The sequence below is a fragment of the Macaca fascicularis genome, chromosome 19, assembly GCF_037993035.2.
Source record: "Macaca fascicularis isolate 582-1 chromosome 19, T2T-MFA8v1.1".
Lineage (NCBI taxonomy): Eukaryota > Metazoa > Chordata > Mammalia > Primates > Cercopithecidae > Macaca > Macaca fascicularis.
This window is the reverse complement of record NC_088393.1, coordinates 10,855,754-10,873,010: the sequence shown is the minus strand read 5'-3', so window position 1 is coordinate 10,873,010 and position 17,257 is coordinate 10,855,754. Positions and strand designations below refer to the sequence as shown.

General features: G+C 53.5%; 2 protein-coding genes across 4 annotated transcripts; both read left to right on the top strand.

Annotated features, from left to right (window-relative positions):
• Positions 1–69: 69 nt before the first annotated feature.
• FDX2 (ferredoxin 2) lies at positions 70–5,656 on the top strand. Of its 2 annotated transcripts, none has more exons than XM_074025858.1 (5): positions 70–236; positions 329–383; positions 596–702; positions 4,934–5,021; positions 5,268–5,656. In XM_074025858.1, the coding sequence occupies exons 1-5, from the start codon at positions 83–85 to the stop codon at positions 5,299–5,301; spliced, it is 438 nt and encodes a 145-aa protein (XP_073881959.1). In that variant the 5' UTR covers positions 70–82; the 3' UTR covers positions 5,302–5,656. The 2 variants fall into 2 exon arrangements, with proteins under 2 accessions (XP_073881959.1, XP_005587998.3); XM_005587941.4 differs by having other exon boundaries at positions 5,231–5,656.
• ZGLP1 (zinc finger GATA like protein 1) lies at positions 5,233–11,687 on the top strand. Of its 2 annotated transcripts, none has more exons than XR_012428385.1 (5): positions 5,233–6,496; positions 7,298–7,663; positions 10,534–10,640; positions 10,942–11,094; positions 11,276–11,687. XR_012428385.1 is itself a non-coding variant. In XM_045379947.3 (5 exons), the coding sequence occupies exons 1-5, from the start codon at positions 6,360–6,362 to the stop codon at positions 11,391–11,393; spliced, it is 822 nt and encodes a 273-aa protein (XP_045235882.1). In that variant the 5' UTR covers positions 5,233–6,359; the 3' UTR covers positions 11,394–11,687. The 2 variants fall into 2 exon arrangements, 1 of the variants encoding a protein (XP_045235882.1); XM_045379947.3 differs by having other exon boundaries at positions 11,001–11,094.
• Positions 11,688–17,257: the final 5,570 nt, after the last annotated feature.

The window sequence follows — 17,257 nt, the reverse complement described above, 5'->3', positions numbered from 1 at the left end:
ACATCTGCGCTTCTGTTCCAGTGATTACGGGCCCTTACCTCGCATCCCTGGCGCGGCGCATGCTCAGTCGGTGGGTCACGTGATGCACGTCATGGCTGCCTCCATGACCCGGGGCGGCGTGAGTGCCAGGGTTCTGCTTCAGACTGCAAGGGGCACCTGGCGGAACCGAACTGGGGGCACTTCGGGGTCGGGGGAGGGGGTGGCGCCGGGGACAACCAGAAAGTTTCAAGCGACAGGTACCTGAGGCGCCCGGGGCGGGCTGCGTTAACCCGTCAGATGCCGGCGGGGCGGGGCTCTGCGCAGCCGCTCACTCAACCGTGTTTTCCAGGCTCGCGCTCGGCGGGAGAGGAGGAGACAGGCGGCCCCGAGCAGCCCGGGGACGTGTGAGTGCAGGGGGCCAAGTCCCCCGTTCCTCATCCCACGGAATTCCTCTGGTCCCCATCTTGCCCTGTAGCTTCATCTCGCGGTCCCCCTTCTGCTTTGCCCTATTCAGCACCTGTGCGTCAAGCCTCAGTCCCTGCTTCCTAACCCCAGATTCTACCCGGGCCCTGAGCCCATCATCCAGTTCGGCATTCGCACCTCCATCTGTCCCCAGGGTGAACGTGGTGTTCGTAGACCGCTCAGGCCAGCGGATCCCAGTGAGCGGCAGAGTCGGAGACAATGTTCTCCATCTGGCACAGCGCCACGGGGTGGACCTGGAAGGTAGGAACTGGGCACAGGGAGTTAAGGAGGTCCTTATCCATTTGTCCAAAACAAAAACAAAAACAAATCAGGTGTGTCTCTTCACGACTTTTCCCACCAAATATGGACTAAAATCCAAACCCCTTACCACGGCCTCATCTGTTGCCAAGCTCTTATTTATTAAGCATTTATTAGAGATCACTAGGACTCCTGACTCCCAGGATTTTGTGTTCTCTTCCCCCTTCCTCCCTGTATTCTAGCCACATTGGCTTTCTTTTTGTTGTTGTTTTGAGATGGAGTTTCACTCTTGTTGCCCAGGCTGGAGTGCAGTGGCTTACTGCACCTCAGCTCACTGCAACCTCCACCTCGCGGGTTCAAGCGATTCTCCTGCACCACCTGCCAGACTAGCTGGGATTACAGGCGCCCACCACCAAGCCCGGCTAAGTTTTGTATTTTTAGTAGAGACAGGGTTTCACCACGTTAGCCAGGCTGGTCTCAAACTCCTGACAGGCAATCTACCCGCTCAGCCTCCTGAAATGCTGGGATTACAGGCGTGAGCCACCACACCCAGCCCACACTGGCTTTCTTGTGGTTCCTCAAATAGTCCAGCTCATTCCTTCCTGCCTCGGGTCCACTGCATTTGCTGTTCCCTCTGTCTGAAGTGCTTGCCCAGCAAACATTCTGGCTCTTTCTCATCCTTCAGACCTCAATGTAAATGTCATGTCCCTAACAATCCCATTCCCCTCAGCCCAGCTGAAGTACCCATGCGCTAGTTACTCTGTCTCATCAGTGTGATATGATATATAGCACTTCTCACTTTTTTGTCTTTTCAAGAGACACAGCCTTGCTGTGTTGCCAATGCCGGAGTGCCATGATGCAATCATACGTCACTGCAGCGTTGAACTCCTGGGTTCAAGTGATCCTCCCACCTCAGCCTCCCAAGTAGCTGGGATTATAGGCACAAGCCACGATGCCAGGCTGTTTTGTTTCCTACTTTGTCATCTGTCCCCCAGTGAGACTGGAGACCCATGTTCTTATTCATGCTTATCTGTTGCCTTGTCTGTCAGGATGTAACAGGTGTTTGATAATTTGTTGAGAGAAAAATAATAATAGAAATTTCTTGTCCAGGCGCAGTGGCTCACGCTTGTAATCCCAACACTCGGAGGCCGAGGCAGGTGAATCACTTGAGGACAGGAGTTTGAGACCAGCCTGGCCAACATGGTGAAACCTTGTCTCTACAAGAAACACAAAAATTAGCGGGGTGTGGTGGCACATGCATATAATCCCAGCTACTTGGGAGGCTGAGGCACAAGAATCACTTGAACTTGGGAGGCAGAGGTTGCAGTGAGCCAAGATGGCACCACTGTACTCCAGGCTGGATGGCAGAGCGAGACTGTCTCAAAAGAAAAAAATATATATATATATATCTCTTTAACTATGTTAATACATATTCACTGACTGAATCTTCATGACAACTTGAGTAGTAGAGACTGTTATTCCATATTATAGATGAGGAAACTAAACCCCAGGTTAAGTAGACCTGGTCTAAGGTCAAGTGAGTGACAATACTAGACTCACCAGTCCATTTTAGCCACTAATCTGTGTTGCCTTTTTATGAATACCTACTGCTCGTCAGGCAGCAATATACAAAACACATAAGGCCTCTGTCATTTCACACCCATTTCGGCCTAATAGGGACAATAATCCCACAGGTAAATATATAATTATGTCATGAGTAACTTGGGAAGGGTTGTCTGGAAGAAAACATACAGGGTTTGCTTTTGGAATGAATATATCAGGGATCCTGATTTTATCATTAAAGGGGAAGATATGTTGGGAGGGGTTATGAAAGGCCTACGTAAAGTTCTGTTCTGGAATCCAGCAGCCAGTAGTCTAGGACAGAGATTGGAATGTGAAATAGATTTGCTTTTTTTTGAGACAGAGTCTCGCTCTGTCACCCAGTCTGGAGTGCAGTGGCCAGATCTCAGTTCACTGCAAGCTCTGCCTCCCGGGTTTACGCCATTGTCCTGCCTCAGCCTCCTGAGTAGCTGGGACTACAGGCGCCCGCCACCACGCCCAGCTAGTTTTTTTGTTTTTTTTTTAGTAGAGATGGGGTTTCACCATGTTAGCCAGGATGGTCTCGATCTCCTGACCTCGTGATCCGCCCGTCTCGGCCTCCCAAAGTGTTGGGATTACAAGCTTGAGCCACCGCGCCCGGCCCGATTTGTTTGTTTGTTTATTTATTTGAGACAGAGTCTCGTTCTATCACCCAGGCTGGAGTGCAATGGCGTGATCTTGGCTTACTGCAACCTCCCCCTCCCGGGTTCAAGTGATTCTCTTGCCTTAGCCTCCCGAGTAGCTGGGATTACAGGCGCCCACCACCATGCCCAGCTAAATTTTTTTTTTTTTTTTTTTTGAGACGGAGTCTCGCTCTGTCGCCCAGGCTGGAGTGCAGTGGTCGGATCTCACCTCACTGCAAGCTCTGCCTCTCGGGTTTACGCCATTCTCCTGCCTCAGCCTCCCGAGTAGCTGGGACTACAGGCGCCCGCCACCTCGCCCAGCTAGTTTTTTGTATTTTTTAGTAGAGACGGGGTTTCACCGGGTTAGCCAGGATGCTCTCGATCTCCTGACCTCGTGATCTGCCCGTCTCGGCCTCCCAAAGTGCTGGGATTACAGGCTTGAGCCACCGCGCCCGGCCAATTTTTGTATTTTTAATAGAGATGAGGTTTCACCATGTTGGCCAGGGTGGTCTCAAACTCCTGACCACAGTTGATCTACCTGCCTTGGCCTCCCAAAGTGCTGGGATTACAGACATGAGCCACTGTGCTGGGCCAGTAGAGGTCAGTGGCCTGGCAAGGTGTGGTGGCTCACGCCTGTAATCGCAGCACTTTGGGAGGCCGAGGCGAGCGGATCACGACATCAGGAGATCAAGACCATCCTGGCTAACAGGGTGAAACCCCTTCTCTACTAAAAATACAAAAACAAAATTAGCCAGGCATGATGGCGGCCGCCTGTAGTCCCAGCTACTCTGGGAGGCTGAGGCAGGAGAATGGCGTGAATCTGGAGAGAGAATGACGTGAGGCAGAGCTTGCAGTGAGCTGAGATCACGCTACTGCACTTCAGCCTGGGCAACAGAGCAGGACTCCATCTCTTAAAAAAAAATAACAGGCTGGGTACAGTGGCTCCTGCCTGTAATCGCAGCACTTTGGGAGGCTGAGGCGGGCAGATCACGAGGTCAGGAGATTGAGACCATCCTGGCTAACATGGTGAAACCCCGTCTCTCCAAAAAAAAAAAAAAAAAAAAATTATAAAGGAAAACAAAGGAATGGTCGGGCATGGTGGCTCACACCTGTAATCCCAGCACTCTGGGAGGCCAAGGCAGGTGGATCACAAGGTCAATAGATTGAGACCATCCTGGCCAACATGGTGAACCCTTGTCTCTACTAAAAATACAAAAATTAGCCGGGCATGGTGGCACGTGCCTGTAATCTCAGCTACTCAGGAGGCTGAGGCAGGAGAATGGCTTGAACCTGGGAGGTGGAGGTTGCAGTGAGCCAAGATCACACCATTGCACTCCAGCCTGGGCAAGGAGAGTGAAACTCCGCCTCAAAAAAACACAAAAAGAAAAGCAAAAAAAAATTAGCCAGGTGTGGTGGTGTGCACCTGTAGTCCCAGCTACTTGGGAGGCTTGGGTGGGAGTATCACTTAAGTCAGGAGTTTGAGGCAGTAAGCTATGACTGAGCCACGGCACTCCAGGCCGGACAACAGAGTGAGACCCTGTCTCAAAAAAAAAAAAATCTAATCCCTCTTTCCTTCCCCCACCACACTGACTGCTGAGTCAGCTGGTCCATCCTCCAAGAGCAGCGGAGAGGTGGGGACACATTTGCCCAGCACCGTGATAGGGTCACAGCAAGGGCTCACAGGCTGCAGGGAGCCTGCCTGGACTTTCCCCTCTTAGCTACCTGGCAACCTCGTCCATGCCCTTTAATGGTTCTGCATCTCAGCCTGCTGGGGAGTCCCTGGGAAATGGGGCCTCCCGGATGTCCCTTTGTGAACCCTACACACTGGGGACCAGCCAGCTAAGGACACTGAGGACATGACACAGTGCCTGGTGCACACCGCGGGGCTGCAGGCCCGGGAGGGAGACGTGAGGCACGTGGTGGAGGAGAGATCTACTCTTCTACGCCCTTCGCAGAGCGGCCCCTTCCTGACTCTGCCACTCACCTGCGCCCACTTCACTTCCCGCCCCTAGGGGCCTGTGAAGCCTCCCTGGCCTGTTCCACCTGCCACGTGTACGTGAGTGAAGACCACCTGGATCTCCTGCCTCCGCCCGAGGAGAGGTGAGTGGGGTAGCCCTGCCTAGCTGGGAGCTTCACCCTGAAGCACTGAACAGCCCCCACCATCCTCCCCACTTCAGTTCCTGGAAGGGGAGCTGCCTCCCCGCACACTACCCCCTGCGCTCAGTCAGCTTCCTCCCTCCCCTGCCTCTGGCCCCTCACCCACCCAGCTAGCCTGCCCTTGGCTAACACTGCCCGTGTCACCACCCCAGGGAAGACGACATGCTAGACATGGCCCCCCTCCTCCAGGAGAACTCGCGGCTGGGCTGCCAGATCGTGCTGACGCCGGAGCTGGAAGGAGCGGAATTCACCCTGCCCAAGATCACCAGGAACTTCTACGTGGACGGCCACGTCCCCAAGCCCCACTGACGTGGACACCTGGACTGTTAAACATTGCCATGACCCCAGGGCCCAGACTGAGGGAATAGCCAAGTGCCAGCCCTGCCCAGGGAGCGGACAGGCCCGGGAGAGACGTGGAAGCCCCTGCGAATGACAACACCCCTGCTTGGGAGAGATTCCCGTGTCCAGGCTCCGGCAGGGACCAGGCCCCTAGTGGGGTGGCCTTCCCCTAGCCCCTGAGAATCGGTGTGAGTAGGAGTGGACTCAGATTGGAGCTGCAATAAATCAGTATCACAGGCTCCAGCATGTTGAGTGTCCTTGGGGGACAGATCTGGGGTCTACACGTGGCTCACACCTGTAATCCCAGCACTTTGGGAGGCCAAGATGGGAGAATCACTTGAGGCCAGGAGCTTAAGACCATCCTGGGAAACATGGCGAGACCTTGTCTCTATAAAACAGTAAAAATTAGCGTAGAGTGGTGGTAAGTGCCTGTGGTCCCAGCTACTCGGGAGACTGAGGTGGGAGGATCACTTGAGCCCAGGAGATTTAGGCTGCAGTGGAACGGTGATCAGGCCATTCCACTCCAGCCGGGGTGACAGAATGAGGCCCTGTCTCAAAAAAAAAAAACTGCATCTGCTGTGGTGGGTCCCCGACTCTTTTCTCCCTCTGGGATCTAAGATCCCGCTGGGGATCCGAAGCAGAGGCCTGGGAGCCCCCATTTCCGAGGGGTAGGGCCAGCATGGAAGGCCCCGCCCCGCAGCTGCGGAAGGATTTGGTGGGGTCCAGGCCGCCCTTGGCACGCAGGGGTGCGCAGATGACCTGAAAAAAGCCAGAAAGAGGAAAGGCGCCTCCGAGGCTGGTCGCTCTCAGCTGAGGCTCATCGCATCCTTGGCCAGGAGCGCTCCCACCCCACAGGTCCCGCCCCCCCCAGGTGGGTTTCATCGGGTGGGCCCAGCGGGACAGGGCCGGGTGAAATTAGGGAGGGGGCTGGGCTGGGGCGCAATGGAGGCCGAGCCAGCCCCGGACTCCTCGATGCCAGCAAAGCTGCTGGCGCCACCCTGTCTGGACCTGGAGCCGCTGGGAGGATCCCCCTCCCAGGAGAAGCCGAGGACCCCAGGATGCTGCAGAATCAGTGGGAGGTGCGTAAGGCCAAACCCCTTCCCCAGACCCCGCTAGCACTTCACCAGCTGGTTCAGTGATCAGGGGGTCGTGACCTCTCGTTCCTGGGGTTATCGAGAAGTGGCAATTTTATAATAGTTGCTGAAACTTACAAAGAGGTTCTGGTCCCCAGAGACACTTGGGGTCATCTAGGGATCAGAGGCCATGCAATTCCATGTCTCTGGGGCTGATATAGGCACTCCCCAGGGATCATCCAGGGGTTAGGGAGGGCAAGTCAATAATAATGAAAATGATAAAAATCGTAATCATATTATGGCAAGCCAGCGGCGTGGTGGCGCGCGCCTGTAAGTCCCAGCTACTCGGGAGGCTGAGGCGGAAGGATCGCTGGAGCCCAGGAGTTCTAGGCTGCACTGAGTCCTGATCACGCCCCTGCACTCCAGGCGGGGGTACAGAGTGAGGCTCGGTCTCTAAAAGAAACACAAAGAAAAAAAGTAACCTTTTTCTCGATCCTGCAGCCAGAGGCTTGAAATCCTGCCTCGGTCACCTAGGGCGGTCCCTTGCTGGGTGATCTACGGGTGCCGTAAAGGGTTGATTGATGTGGAGGGCTGAGAGTGTGCTTGGGAGGCCCACGCTGGGCGAGGTGAGCTGCAATTACTTTGCAACTCTTAAACCTTCCACCCGGAGTTAGAAATGACTGAACCTCAGGTGGAGTGTGTAGCTGCCCCAGGGTACACAAAGAGCCGGCCCAAGTTTGGAAGCCCCTGGCTGGCTAAACCCAGGAGTCACCCAAGAAAAAGTGACCCCACTGCCCTTCTCCCCAGGTCCCTCTGGCCTGCATGCCAGGACTCGGTCACCGCCCTGCGCTTCCTCCAAGAGACAGTGGAGAGGCTGGGTCAGTCCCCTACCCAGGACACCCCGGTCCTGGGGCCTTGCTGGGACCCGATGGCTCTGGGGACTCAGGGCCGCCTGCTGCTGGACAGGGATTCCAAGGACACACAGACCCCGATCAGCCAAAAGGACCGCCGCCTGCAGCCCCCGGGGACTCCCCCTGCCCCACCCCAGAGAAGGCCCCGGAAACAGCCGAATCCCAGCCGGGGCACTGAGGAAGTGGACCCTGGGTTCGAGGGGGTGACTCTGACGTTTCAGATAAAGCCAGACTCCAGCCTGCAGATCATCCCCACGTACAGGTAGGGGCCGGCTGGGGCCAGGGCGCCCTTTCTCCCAGTAACAACACAAACACCAGTGTGGGAGGTAGGGGTGCTCCCTGGTGTCAGTGTGGACCCTCACACGTGCCCTAGGTTACACGTGGCCCAGTCTCTGGTTGACAACTTGAGCTGGTGCCAGATCCAGTCCTGCCCCTCCTGACTCAGTCGCTCCCCACTCCCAGTGTGAGACCTGGTCTCTTTATGAATCAGGCCTGGCCCTGCTTAGGCTGCAGTTTAGGCTGCAGCTGTGGCTGCAGCAATTTTTCCCAGTGATGTTAACAGCTACTATTTGTTGGTAGTGACAACAATAAGAGGTTAACAGGCAGTATTTGATGTGTATGGGCTCATTCAAAAGCCTGGGGAGGCCAGGCACAGTGGCTCATGCCTATAATCCCACCACTTTGGGAGGCCAAGGCGGGCGGATCACCTGAAGACAGGAGTTCAAGGCCTGGCCAGGCCGTGCGAGGTGGCTCACGCCTGTAATCCCAGCACTTTGGGAGGCCGAGGTGGGTGGATCATGAGGTCTGGGGTTCGAGACCAGCCTGACCAACATGGTGAAATCCCATCTCTACTAAAAATACAAAAATTAGCTGGGCCTGGTGGCAAGCACCGGTAATCCCAGCTACTCAGGAGTCTGAGGTAGGAGAATTGCTTGAACTGGGGAGGCAGAGGTTGCAGTGAACCAAGATCGTGCCACTGTACTCTAGCCTGGGGGACAGGGTGAGACTCCATCTCAAAAAAAAAAAAAAAAAAAAGATTAGCCTAGCCAACATAGTGAAACCCCATCTCCACTAAAAATACAAAAAATTAGCTGGGCATTGTAGCAGGTGCCTGTAATCCCAACTACTTGGGAGGCTGTGGCAGGAGAATCGCTTGAACTCAGGAGGCAAAAGCTTCAGTAAGCTAAGCTGAGATAGCGCCACTGCACTGCAGCCTGGGCCATAGAGCAGGACCCAGTCTCAAAAAAAAAAAAGCCATGAGTGGTGATGGGCACCTATAAGCCCAGCTACTTGATCCCAGCTACTTGGGAGGCTTGAGGCAGGAGAATCACTTGAACCCAGGAGGTGGAGGTTGCAGTGAGCAGAGACGGCACCACTACACTCCAGCCTGGGCGACAGAGCAAGACTCCGACCCCTTAAAAAAAAAAAAAAAAAAACCTTTGGGAGGCTGGGCCTGGTGGCTCACGCCTGTAATCCCAGCCCTTTGGGAGGCCAGGGTGGGAGGATTGCATGAGCCCAGGAGTTCAAGACCAGCCTGGGCAACATAGTAAGACCCCCATCTCTAATTTTTACTTATTTATTGTTATTATAAAAATTATAATTATAACTTATGCCGCCAAAACAATAATTTTTTTTTTTTTTTTTTGAGATGGAGTCGTACTCTGTCGTTCAGGCTGGAGCGCAATGACATGATCTCGGCTCACTGCAACCTCTGCCTCCTGAATTCAAACGACTCTCCTGCCTCAGCCTCTGGAGTAGCTGGGATTACAGGTGCCTACTACCAGCCTGGCTAATTTTTGTATTTTTAGTAGAGAGGGGATTTCACCATGTCGGCCAGGATGGTCTCGATCTCTTGACCTCAGGTGATCCACCTACCTTGGCCTCCCAAAGTGTCGGGATTACAGGCGTGAGCCACCATGCCTGCCCACTTTTTTTTTTTTTTTTTGAGACAGGGTCTTGCTCTGTCACCCAGGCTGGAGTGCAGTGGCGCAATCATGGCTCACTGCAGCCTCGACCTCCCAGGCCCAAGCCATCCTTCCTCCTCAGCCTCCCAAGTAGGTGGGAGCGCAGGCCTGCACCACCACTCCTGGCTAATTTTTTTATGTTTCTAGAGACGGGATCTCCCTATATTACCCAGATTCCCATTTCTTTTTAAAAATCAATAAATAAAATTTTCAAAGAAAAAAAAAAGCTGTTGTGTTGGGAAGACCATTTTACAGATGAGGAAACTGAGGCACAGAGTAGGAGATAATGTGTCCAGGCTCATAGAGCAAGGACATGGAGAACTGGGATTGGAACCTGACAGGCTGTCCCTGTGCTTACTATTTTTCAAATAATAATAATTGGCCGGGCGTGGTGGCTCACACCTGTAATCCCAGCACTTTGGGAGGCCGAGGCGGGTGGATCATGAGGTCAGGAGATTGAGACCATCCTGGCTAACATGGTGAAACCCCGTCTCTACTAAAAACACAAAAAAAATTAGCCGGGTGTGACAGCGGGCATCTGTAGTCCCAGCTACTCGGGAGGCTGAGGCAGGAGAATGGCGTGAACCTGGGAGGCGGAGCTTGCAGTGAGCTGAGATTGCACCACTGCACTCCAGCCTGGGTGACAGAGCGAGACTCCGTCCCAAAAAAAAAAAAAAAAGATAATAATGATGATAATAATAATTAGGTCAGGCACGGTAGCTCATACCTGTAATCCCTGAATTTTGGGAGGCCAAGGCAGGTGGATCACTTGAGGTCAGGAGTTCGAGACCAGCCTGACCAACATGGTAAAACCCCGTCTCTATAAAAATATAAAAATTAGCTGGGCATGGTGTTGTGCGCCTGTATTCCCAGCCGCTCGGGAGGCTGAGGCACAAGAATTGCTTGAACCCGGGAGGCAGAGGTTGCAGTGAGCTGAGATGGCACCACTATACTCCAGCCTGGGCGACAGAGCGAGACTCCATCTGCAAAAATAATAATAATAATATTATTATTATTACTAATGAGAAGCAAAGCCAGGCCATTCAGATATCAATCAGTTGCCTCCTTGGGGGATGCCTGACACCTTGATACTAAATCTTCATTTTGGGGGGCTACTGGGGACAAGCTACGGATCCCCTCCGATGCTAATACCTTGTCTGCCCCGCAGCCTGCCCTGTAGTAGCCGCTCTCAGGAATCCCCTGCAGATGCTGTTGGGGGCCCTGCAGCCCACCCAAGAGGCACTGAGGCCCACTCAGCAGGCAGCGAGGCCCTGGGTGAGTCCTGAAAACCCGAGAGCTATAAATATTTTGGGGGCCAATTTCCTGTCTTCCCTGCCTTTCGCCCTGCCCCCCCTTCTCCATCTTGCTTCCCCATTTAGACCCTCCGGGAGGAGTTGCACCACCCCCCTCCACTTGGGCTGAGTCACCCCCACCCCCAGCTTCCTCCTTTGCGGAATGCTGCCATCTGTCTCCCTTCCTGGCTTTGCTGTGGCTTAGAGCTGGCAACTCCCAGGGCTGGTCCAGAGCCAGGTGGGGCCTTGACTGAGACCCCCACAAAATGCCCGACCCCGCACAGGCCTCCTGAGCTCATCTGCGTGGCTTCTGACCCCTGCCCTTTGACCTCTGACCCTTCAGAGCCCCGGCGCTGTGCTTCCTGTCAGACCCAGAGGACCCCACTCTGGAGAGACGCCGAAGATGGGACCCCTCTTTGCAACGCCTGTGGGATCAGGTCCTTAGAATGGAGGAGGGAATTGAGGTGGGGGTCCCCAAATCAGTCCAGGTGTAACCAGCGTGGCATATGGGGAAAGCAAAAAGCAAAACACCTACTTCTTGGGAAAAGTGGTTTCCTTGTGGCAGTTTCTGGGCCCCCACTGCATCCTAAATGGCAGTTTCTTGTCCCCCAACCCTAGGTACAAGAAATATGGCACTCGCTGCTCCAGCTGCTGGCTGGTGCCCAGGAAAAATGTCCAGCCCAAGAGGCTATGTGGCAGATGTGGAGTGTCCCTGGACCCCATTCAGGAAGGTTAAACCCACCTTCACCCTGCTGAACCGCTTCTTCTGCCTCCATTTCACCAGTGGGAGAATGGGCAGAAGCAGCTCTCCTAGGAGGATCGGGGAAAGAGCCAGCTTGCCTCCTCTCTGCCATCTCCAGATTCAAGGATCCCAGGGGAAGACCCAGGCCTCAGGTGGCAGAGCCTGCTAGGGGTCACTGGCTCCTTCTCCAGGCAGCCTTGGCTGAGGCCCCCTCAGGAGACGCTCTCAGGAAGGATGAGCATTGTTACAGCAGGGACAATAAAGTACAGAGATACTCGGAGAGAAAAAGCCTGTGATTTGGGATCCCATCTCCTGTGCCCCTCTGCCAGCCTGGTAAGGTGGACAGGTGTTTTCTCGTTGGGGTTGTGAGGGGCATGCGCACACATGTACATGAACAGAGACTCAGTCTTATCCACAAGCAGCAGCCCCCACACGGGGAATTAGCCACATTTACCACAATATCCCATGCATGGAAACAGCCACTACCCGCAGACACACACAACAGACACAGAAAAACACACACAAGCCGGGTTCAGTGGCTCACGCCTGTAATCCCAACACTTTAGGACGCTGAGGCAGGAGGATTGCTTGAGGCCAAGAGTTTGAGACCAGCCTGGGCAACATAGTGAGACCCTGTTATCTACAGAGGGAAAAAAAAAAAGACACATGTCTGGCTGGGCGCAGTGGCTCATTCCTGTAATCCCAGCACTTTGGGAGGCGGATGCAGGTGGATCCGGAGTTTGAGACCAGCCTGGCCAACATGGTGAAACCCCGTCTCTACTAAATATACAAAAATTAGCCGGGCGTGGTGGCATGTGCCTGTAATCCAAGCTACTTGGGAGGCTGAGGCAGGAGAATCGCTTGAACCCGGGAGGTAGAGGTTGCAATGAGCTGAGATGGTGCCACTGCACTCCAGCCTGGGTGACAGAGCGAGACTCCGTGTCAAAAAAGACGCATGCAAGACAGCCGTGCATGCTGATGGACATATCAGCAGACACACATCGACAGGGATGTGCTGACACGTAGCTGTGTCACAGATACAACCCGCACAGGACACATGCACAAAACACACCTAAAACACACAAGTAGATGGCACACACTGGCAGCATATACCAGTGGATCCTTCATCTGTCACCCAACCCGTGCCTGCAGTGTGTCACTCTCCTTACCCCCCGCTGTGTCCCCTACCCCCTTTCAAGATCTCCCTAACCCAGCCAAAGGGTGTCTCCCAGGCCTGAAGTCAAAAGCCCCAAGCCAGAGGCAGCCTTCAGCAGGCGTGACACACAGGCCACCAGCACTCACTGGGAGGGAGGGAGAAGGGAGAGTCAAGACTGGGTGGTGGGCTGGGTGTGGTGGCTCATGCCTGTAATCCCAACACTTCAGAAGGCCAAGGTGGGAGAATCACTTGAGCCCAGGAGTTCGAGACCAGCCTGGGTAACATAGTGAAACCCCATGTCTACCAAAAAAATCAAAAAATGAGCCAAGGGTGGTGGTGCACACCTGTACTGCCAGCTACTCGGGACACTGAGGTGGGAGGATCGCTTGAGCCCCTGGAGGTCAAGACTGCAGTGAACTGTGATTGTACCACTGTGCTCCAGCCTGATTAGTAATAGAAGGAGACTCAGGAAAAAAAAAAAAAAAAAGGTGGGTAGGGTAGGCATGGTCCTGTGGGCATGAGTGAGCCACAAAGCCACACACCCTTATGAGATCCTCTATCTCTCCTGGGCAGCCCTGAATGGGAGAACTGGAGTCCAGATTCCTCTGCCCTCAGATCCCTGAATTATTTTATCGTTTTTATTTTTTGAGACGGAGTCTCGCTCTGTTGCCCAGGCTGGAGTGCAGTGGCCGGATTTCAGCTCACTGCAAGCTCCGCCTCCCGGGTTTACGCCATTCTCCTGCCTCAGCCTCCCGAGTAGCTGGGACTACAGGCGCCCACCACCGCGCCCGGCTAGTTTTTTGTATTTTTTAGTGGAGATGGGGTTTCACCGGGTTAGCCAGGATGGTCTCGATCTCCTGACCTCGTGATCCACCTGTCTTGGCCTCCCAAAGTGCTGGGATTACAGGCTTGAGCCACCGCGCCCAGCTGAATTATTTTTATCTTACCCTTCCTTGGCCTGGAACACCCTCCCTCCACATCTCCCCATGGCTGACACCTTCTAATCGTTTGCGGAGGCCTGGCCCAAACATCACCTCTTCAGAGAAGATTTCTTGACTGCTCAGTCTAAAATAGACACCTCCCACCACTCAGGCCGGGCATGGTGGCTCACACCTGTAATTCCAGCACTTCGGGAGGCCAAGGCAGGCAGATCACCTGAGGTCAGGAGTTAGAGACTGGCTAACATGGTGAAAACCCACCTCTACTAAAAAAACAAAAAAATAGCCGGGCGTGGTGGCAGGCGCTTGTAGTATCAGCTACTTGGGAGGCTGAGGGAGGGGAATCGCTTGTTATCAAGACCAGTCTGGCTAACATGGTGAAACCCTGTCTCTACTAACAATACAAAAAAAATTAGCCGGACATGGTGGCACATCCCTATAATCTATGTTATAACATAGACTATAGATGTTAGATGTTTTCTGATAACATCCCTATGTTATCAGAAATAAAAAAATAAGATGTATGCCCAACCAGGCACAGTGGCTCATTCCTGTAATCCCAGCACTTTGGGAAACCGAGGCAGGCAGATCACCGGAGGTCAGAAGTTTGAGACCAGGCTGGCCAACATGGGGAAACCCTGTCTCTACTAAAGATACAAAAATTACCAAATTACCCAGGCGTGGCATGTGCCTGTAATCCCAGCTACTTGGGAGGCAGAGTTTACAGTGAGCCGAGATCGTGCCACTGCACTCCAGCCTCGGAGACAGAGATTCCATCTGAAAACAAAAACAAAAACAAAAAATTAATTAAAAAATAAAATAAGTTGGGCACAGTGGCTCACACCTGTAATCCCAGCACTTTGGGAAGCCGAGGTGGGTGGATCAGGAATTCGAGACCAGGCTGGCAAACATGGTGAAACCCCATCTCTGCTAAAGATACAAAAATTAGCCAAGCATAGTGGTGGGTGCCTGTAATCCCATCGGGAGGCTGAGGCAGGACAGAATTGCTTGAACTTGGGGGGCAGAGGCTGCAGTAAGCCAAGATCGCACCACTGCACTCCAGCCTGGGCCACAGACTGAGACTCCGTCTCAAAAAAAAAAAAAGAAAAAAGAAAAAGTAATTGCAGTTTTTGCCATTACTTTTTTTTTTTCTCTGAGACAGTCTCACTCTGTGGCCCAGGCTGGAGTGCAGTGGCGTGATCTCGGCTCACTGCAGCCTCCACTTCAGGGTTCAAGCAATTCTCCTGCCTCAGCTTCCCAAGCGGCTGAGACTACAGGGATGTACCACCATGTCCGGCTAATTTTTTTTGTATTGTTAGTAGAGACAGGGTTTCACCATGTTAGCCAGACTGGTCTTGAACTCCTGACCTCGTGATCTGCCCGCCTCGGCTTCCCAAAGTGCTGGGATTACAGGTATGAGCCACCATGCCCGGCCTTTGCCATTACTTTCAATGGCAAAAACAGCAATTACTTTTGCACCAACCTACTAAAATAAATACCTCATCTGAAGGCTCTGTTTTTGTTTTTGTTTTTGTTTTTTTTTGAGACGGAGTCTCACTCTGTCGCCCAGGCTGGAGTGCAGTGGCCGGATCTCAGCTCACAGCAAGCTCCGCCTCCCAAGTTCACGCCATTCTCCTGCCTCAGCCTCCGGAGTAGCTGGGACTACAGGTGCCCGCCACCTCGCCTGGCTAGCTTTTTTTTTTTTTTTGTATTTTTTAGTAGAGATGGGGTTTCACCGTGTTAGCCAGGATGGTCTCGATCTCCTGACCTCGCGATCCGCCCGTCTCGGCCTCCCAAAGTGCTGGGATTACAGGCTTGAGCCACCGCGCCCGTCAGTAGGAGTGGAGGGAGATCATTCAGCAGGGAGGGCACAGGCAGAAAAGGTGAGGTGGTGTGAGTGGCTGGGGCTGCCCCTGGCTGGTGCCTTTTTGGGTTTTGTACCTGGCCCCTGGCTCACCACCGAGCATGGGCCTGCCCTCTTGTGCCATTTCCCCGTCTTATCTTTGCTCATTACGTGTTTGCATGGGGTTGGCTTCCTTCTCTAGGGCTCCGTGTTCCTACTTTTGAGGGAGGAGGGGCAGAGGAGGAGGCTGTGGGGAGGAGGCCCAGCTGTTGTGCCTTATGCTGTTGGGGATGAGGGGGGAAGGTGCCGTGTAGTGGGGGTTGCAGCTGATACCCTGTGTGTGTCTGTTCTGAATCATGATGGGCTGAGTGGAAAGGTAAGGTGGGGATAAACTGAGGCACTGTGGATGGACACAGGATGAAGGAGGCATTGAGGGTGGGGCAGGGGTGCACCCTTTAACAGGCAGGACATGCTAAGGGCTGACACCCATAGCATCGGCCAGTGCCTGCCCAGGAAGGTCTCACCCAAGTCTCAGGGCAGAGGCGCGATGGAGAGGGCCTCCACCCATCCTGGCAAGGCGGCCTCAGCTCTGCCAGTAACCAGGCCTGGGGGAAGCACCTAGCTCCCACCTCCAAGAGTGAACCGGATCAGAGGGCAGTGCTGGACGGAAGAGATAAGTAGGAGGAAGGAGTGAGGCCCCCACCCCTGCCCAAGGGTGTGAAGAGAGCTGAAAACAGGCACTGAGAGACGACGAGCTCTAGGTCACACTGAGAAAAGATAGCTGGCCGGGCGCAGTGGCTCATGCCTGTAATCCCAGCACTTTGGGAGACCGAGGCGGGTGAATCACGAGGTCAGGAGTTTGAGACTAGCCTGACCAACATGGTAAAACCCCGTCTCTACTAAAAATACAAAACTTAGCCAGGCATAGTGGCCTGCACCTGTAATCCCAGCTACTTGGGAGGCTGAGGCAGGAGAATCGTTTGAACCCGGGAGGTGGAGGTTGCAGTGAGCTGAGATTACACCATTGCTCTCCAGCCTGGGCGACAGAGAGACTCCGTCTCAAAAAAAAAAAAAAGACAACTTAGATTGTTCCTGACACATAGTAGGTGTTCAAAAAAAGTTTTTGGATTTTTTTTGTTTGTTTTTAGAGACAGGGTCTTGTTCTGTCACCTGGGCTGGAGCACAATGACAGTATCATAGCTGGAAGTGGCCTTGACCTCCTGGGCTCGAAGGATCCTCCTGCCTCAGCCTCCCAAGTAGCTGGAACTATAGGCATGCACCACCAAGTCTGGCTAATTTTTGAAAAATAGGCCGGTCGCGGTGGCTCACAGCTGTAATCCCAGCACTTTGTGAGACCGAGGCGGGTAGATTGCCTGAGGTCAGAAGTTCGAGACCAGCCTGGCCAACATGGTGAAACCCCATCTCTACTAAATTAGCTGGGCTAATTTAGCATCTCTACTAAATCTCTACAAAAATTAGCTGGGCATGGTGGTGCATGCCTATAGTCCCAGCTATTCAGGAGGCCAAGGCAAGGCAGGAGAATTGCTTGAACCCAGGAGGCAGAGGTTGCAGTGAGCCGAGATCACACCACAGCACTCCAGCCTGGGTGACAGAATAAGACTCCATTTAAAAAAAAATTTTTTTTGGAAACGTATTTTTTGTAGGGTCTCACTATGTTGCCCAGGCTGGTCTGAAACTCGTGGGCACAAGGGATCCTCCCGAACCTGGGCCTCCCAAGAGTCCTGAGATTACAGGCCAGAGCCACCATGCCCACCCCCTCAAAAAACACTTTTTTTTAATTTTTTTTGGAGGCAGAGTCTAGTTCTGTTGCCCAGGCTGGAGTGTAATGGCAATATCTCCACCTCCTGTGTTCTAGCAATTCTCCTGCCTCAGCCTCACGAGTAGCTGGGACTACAGGGCA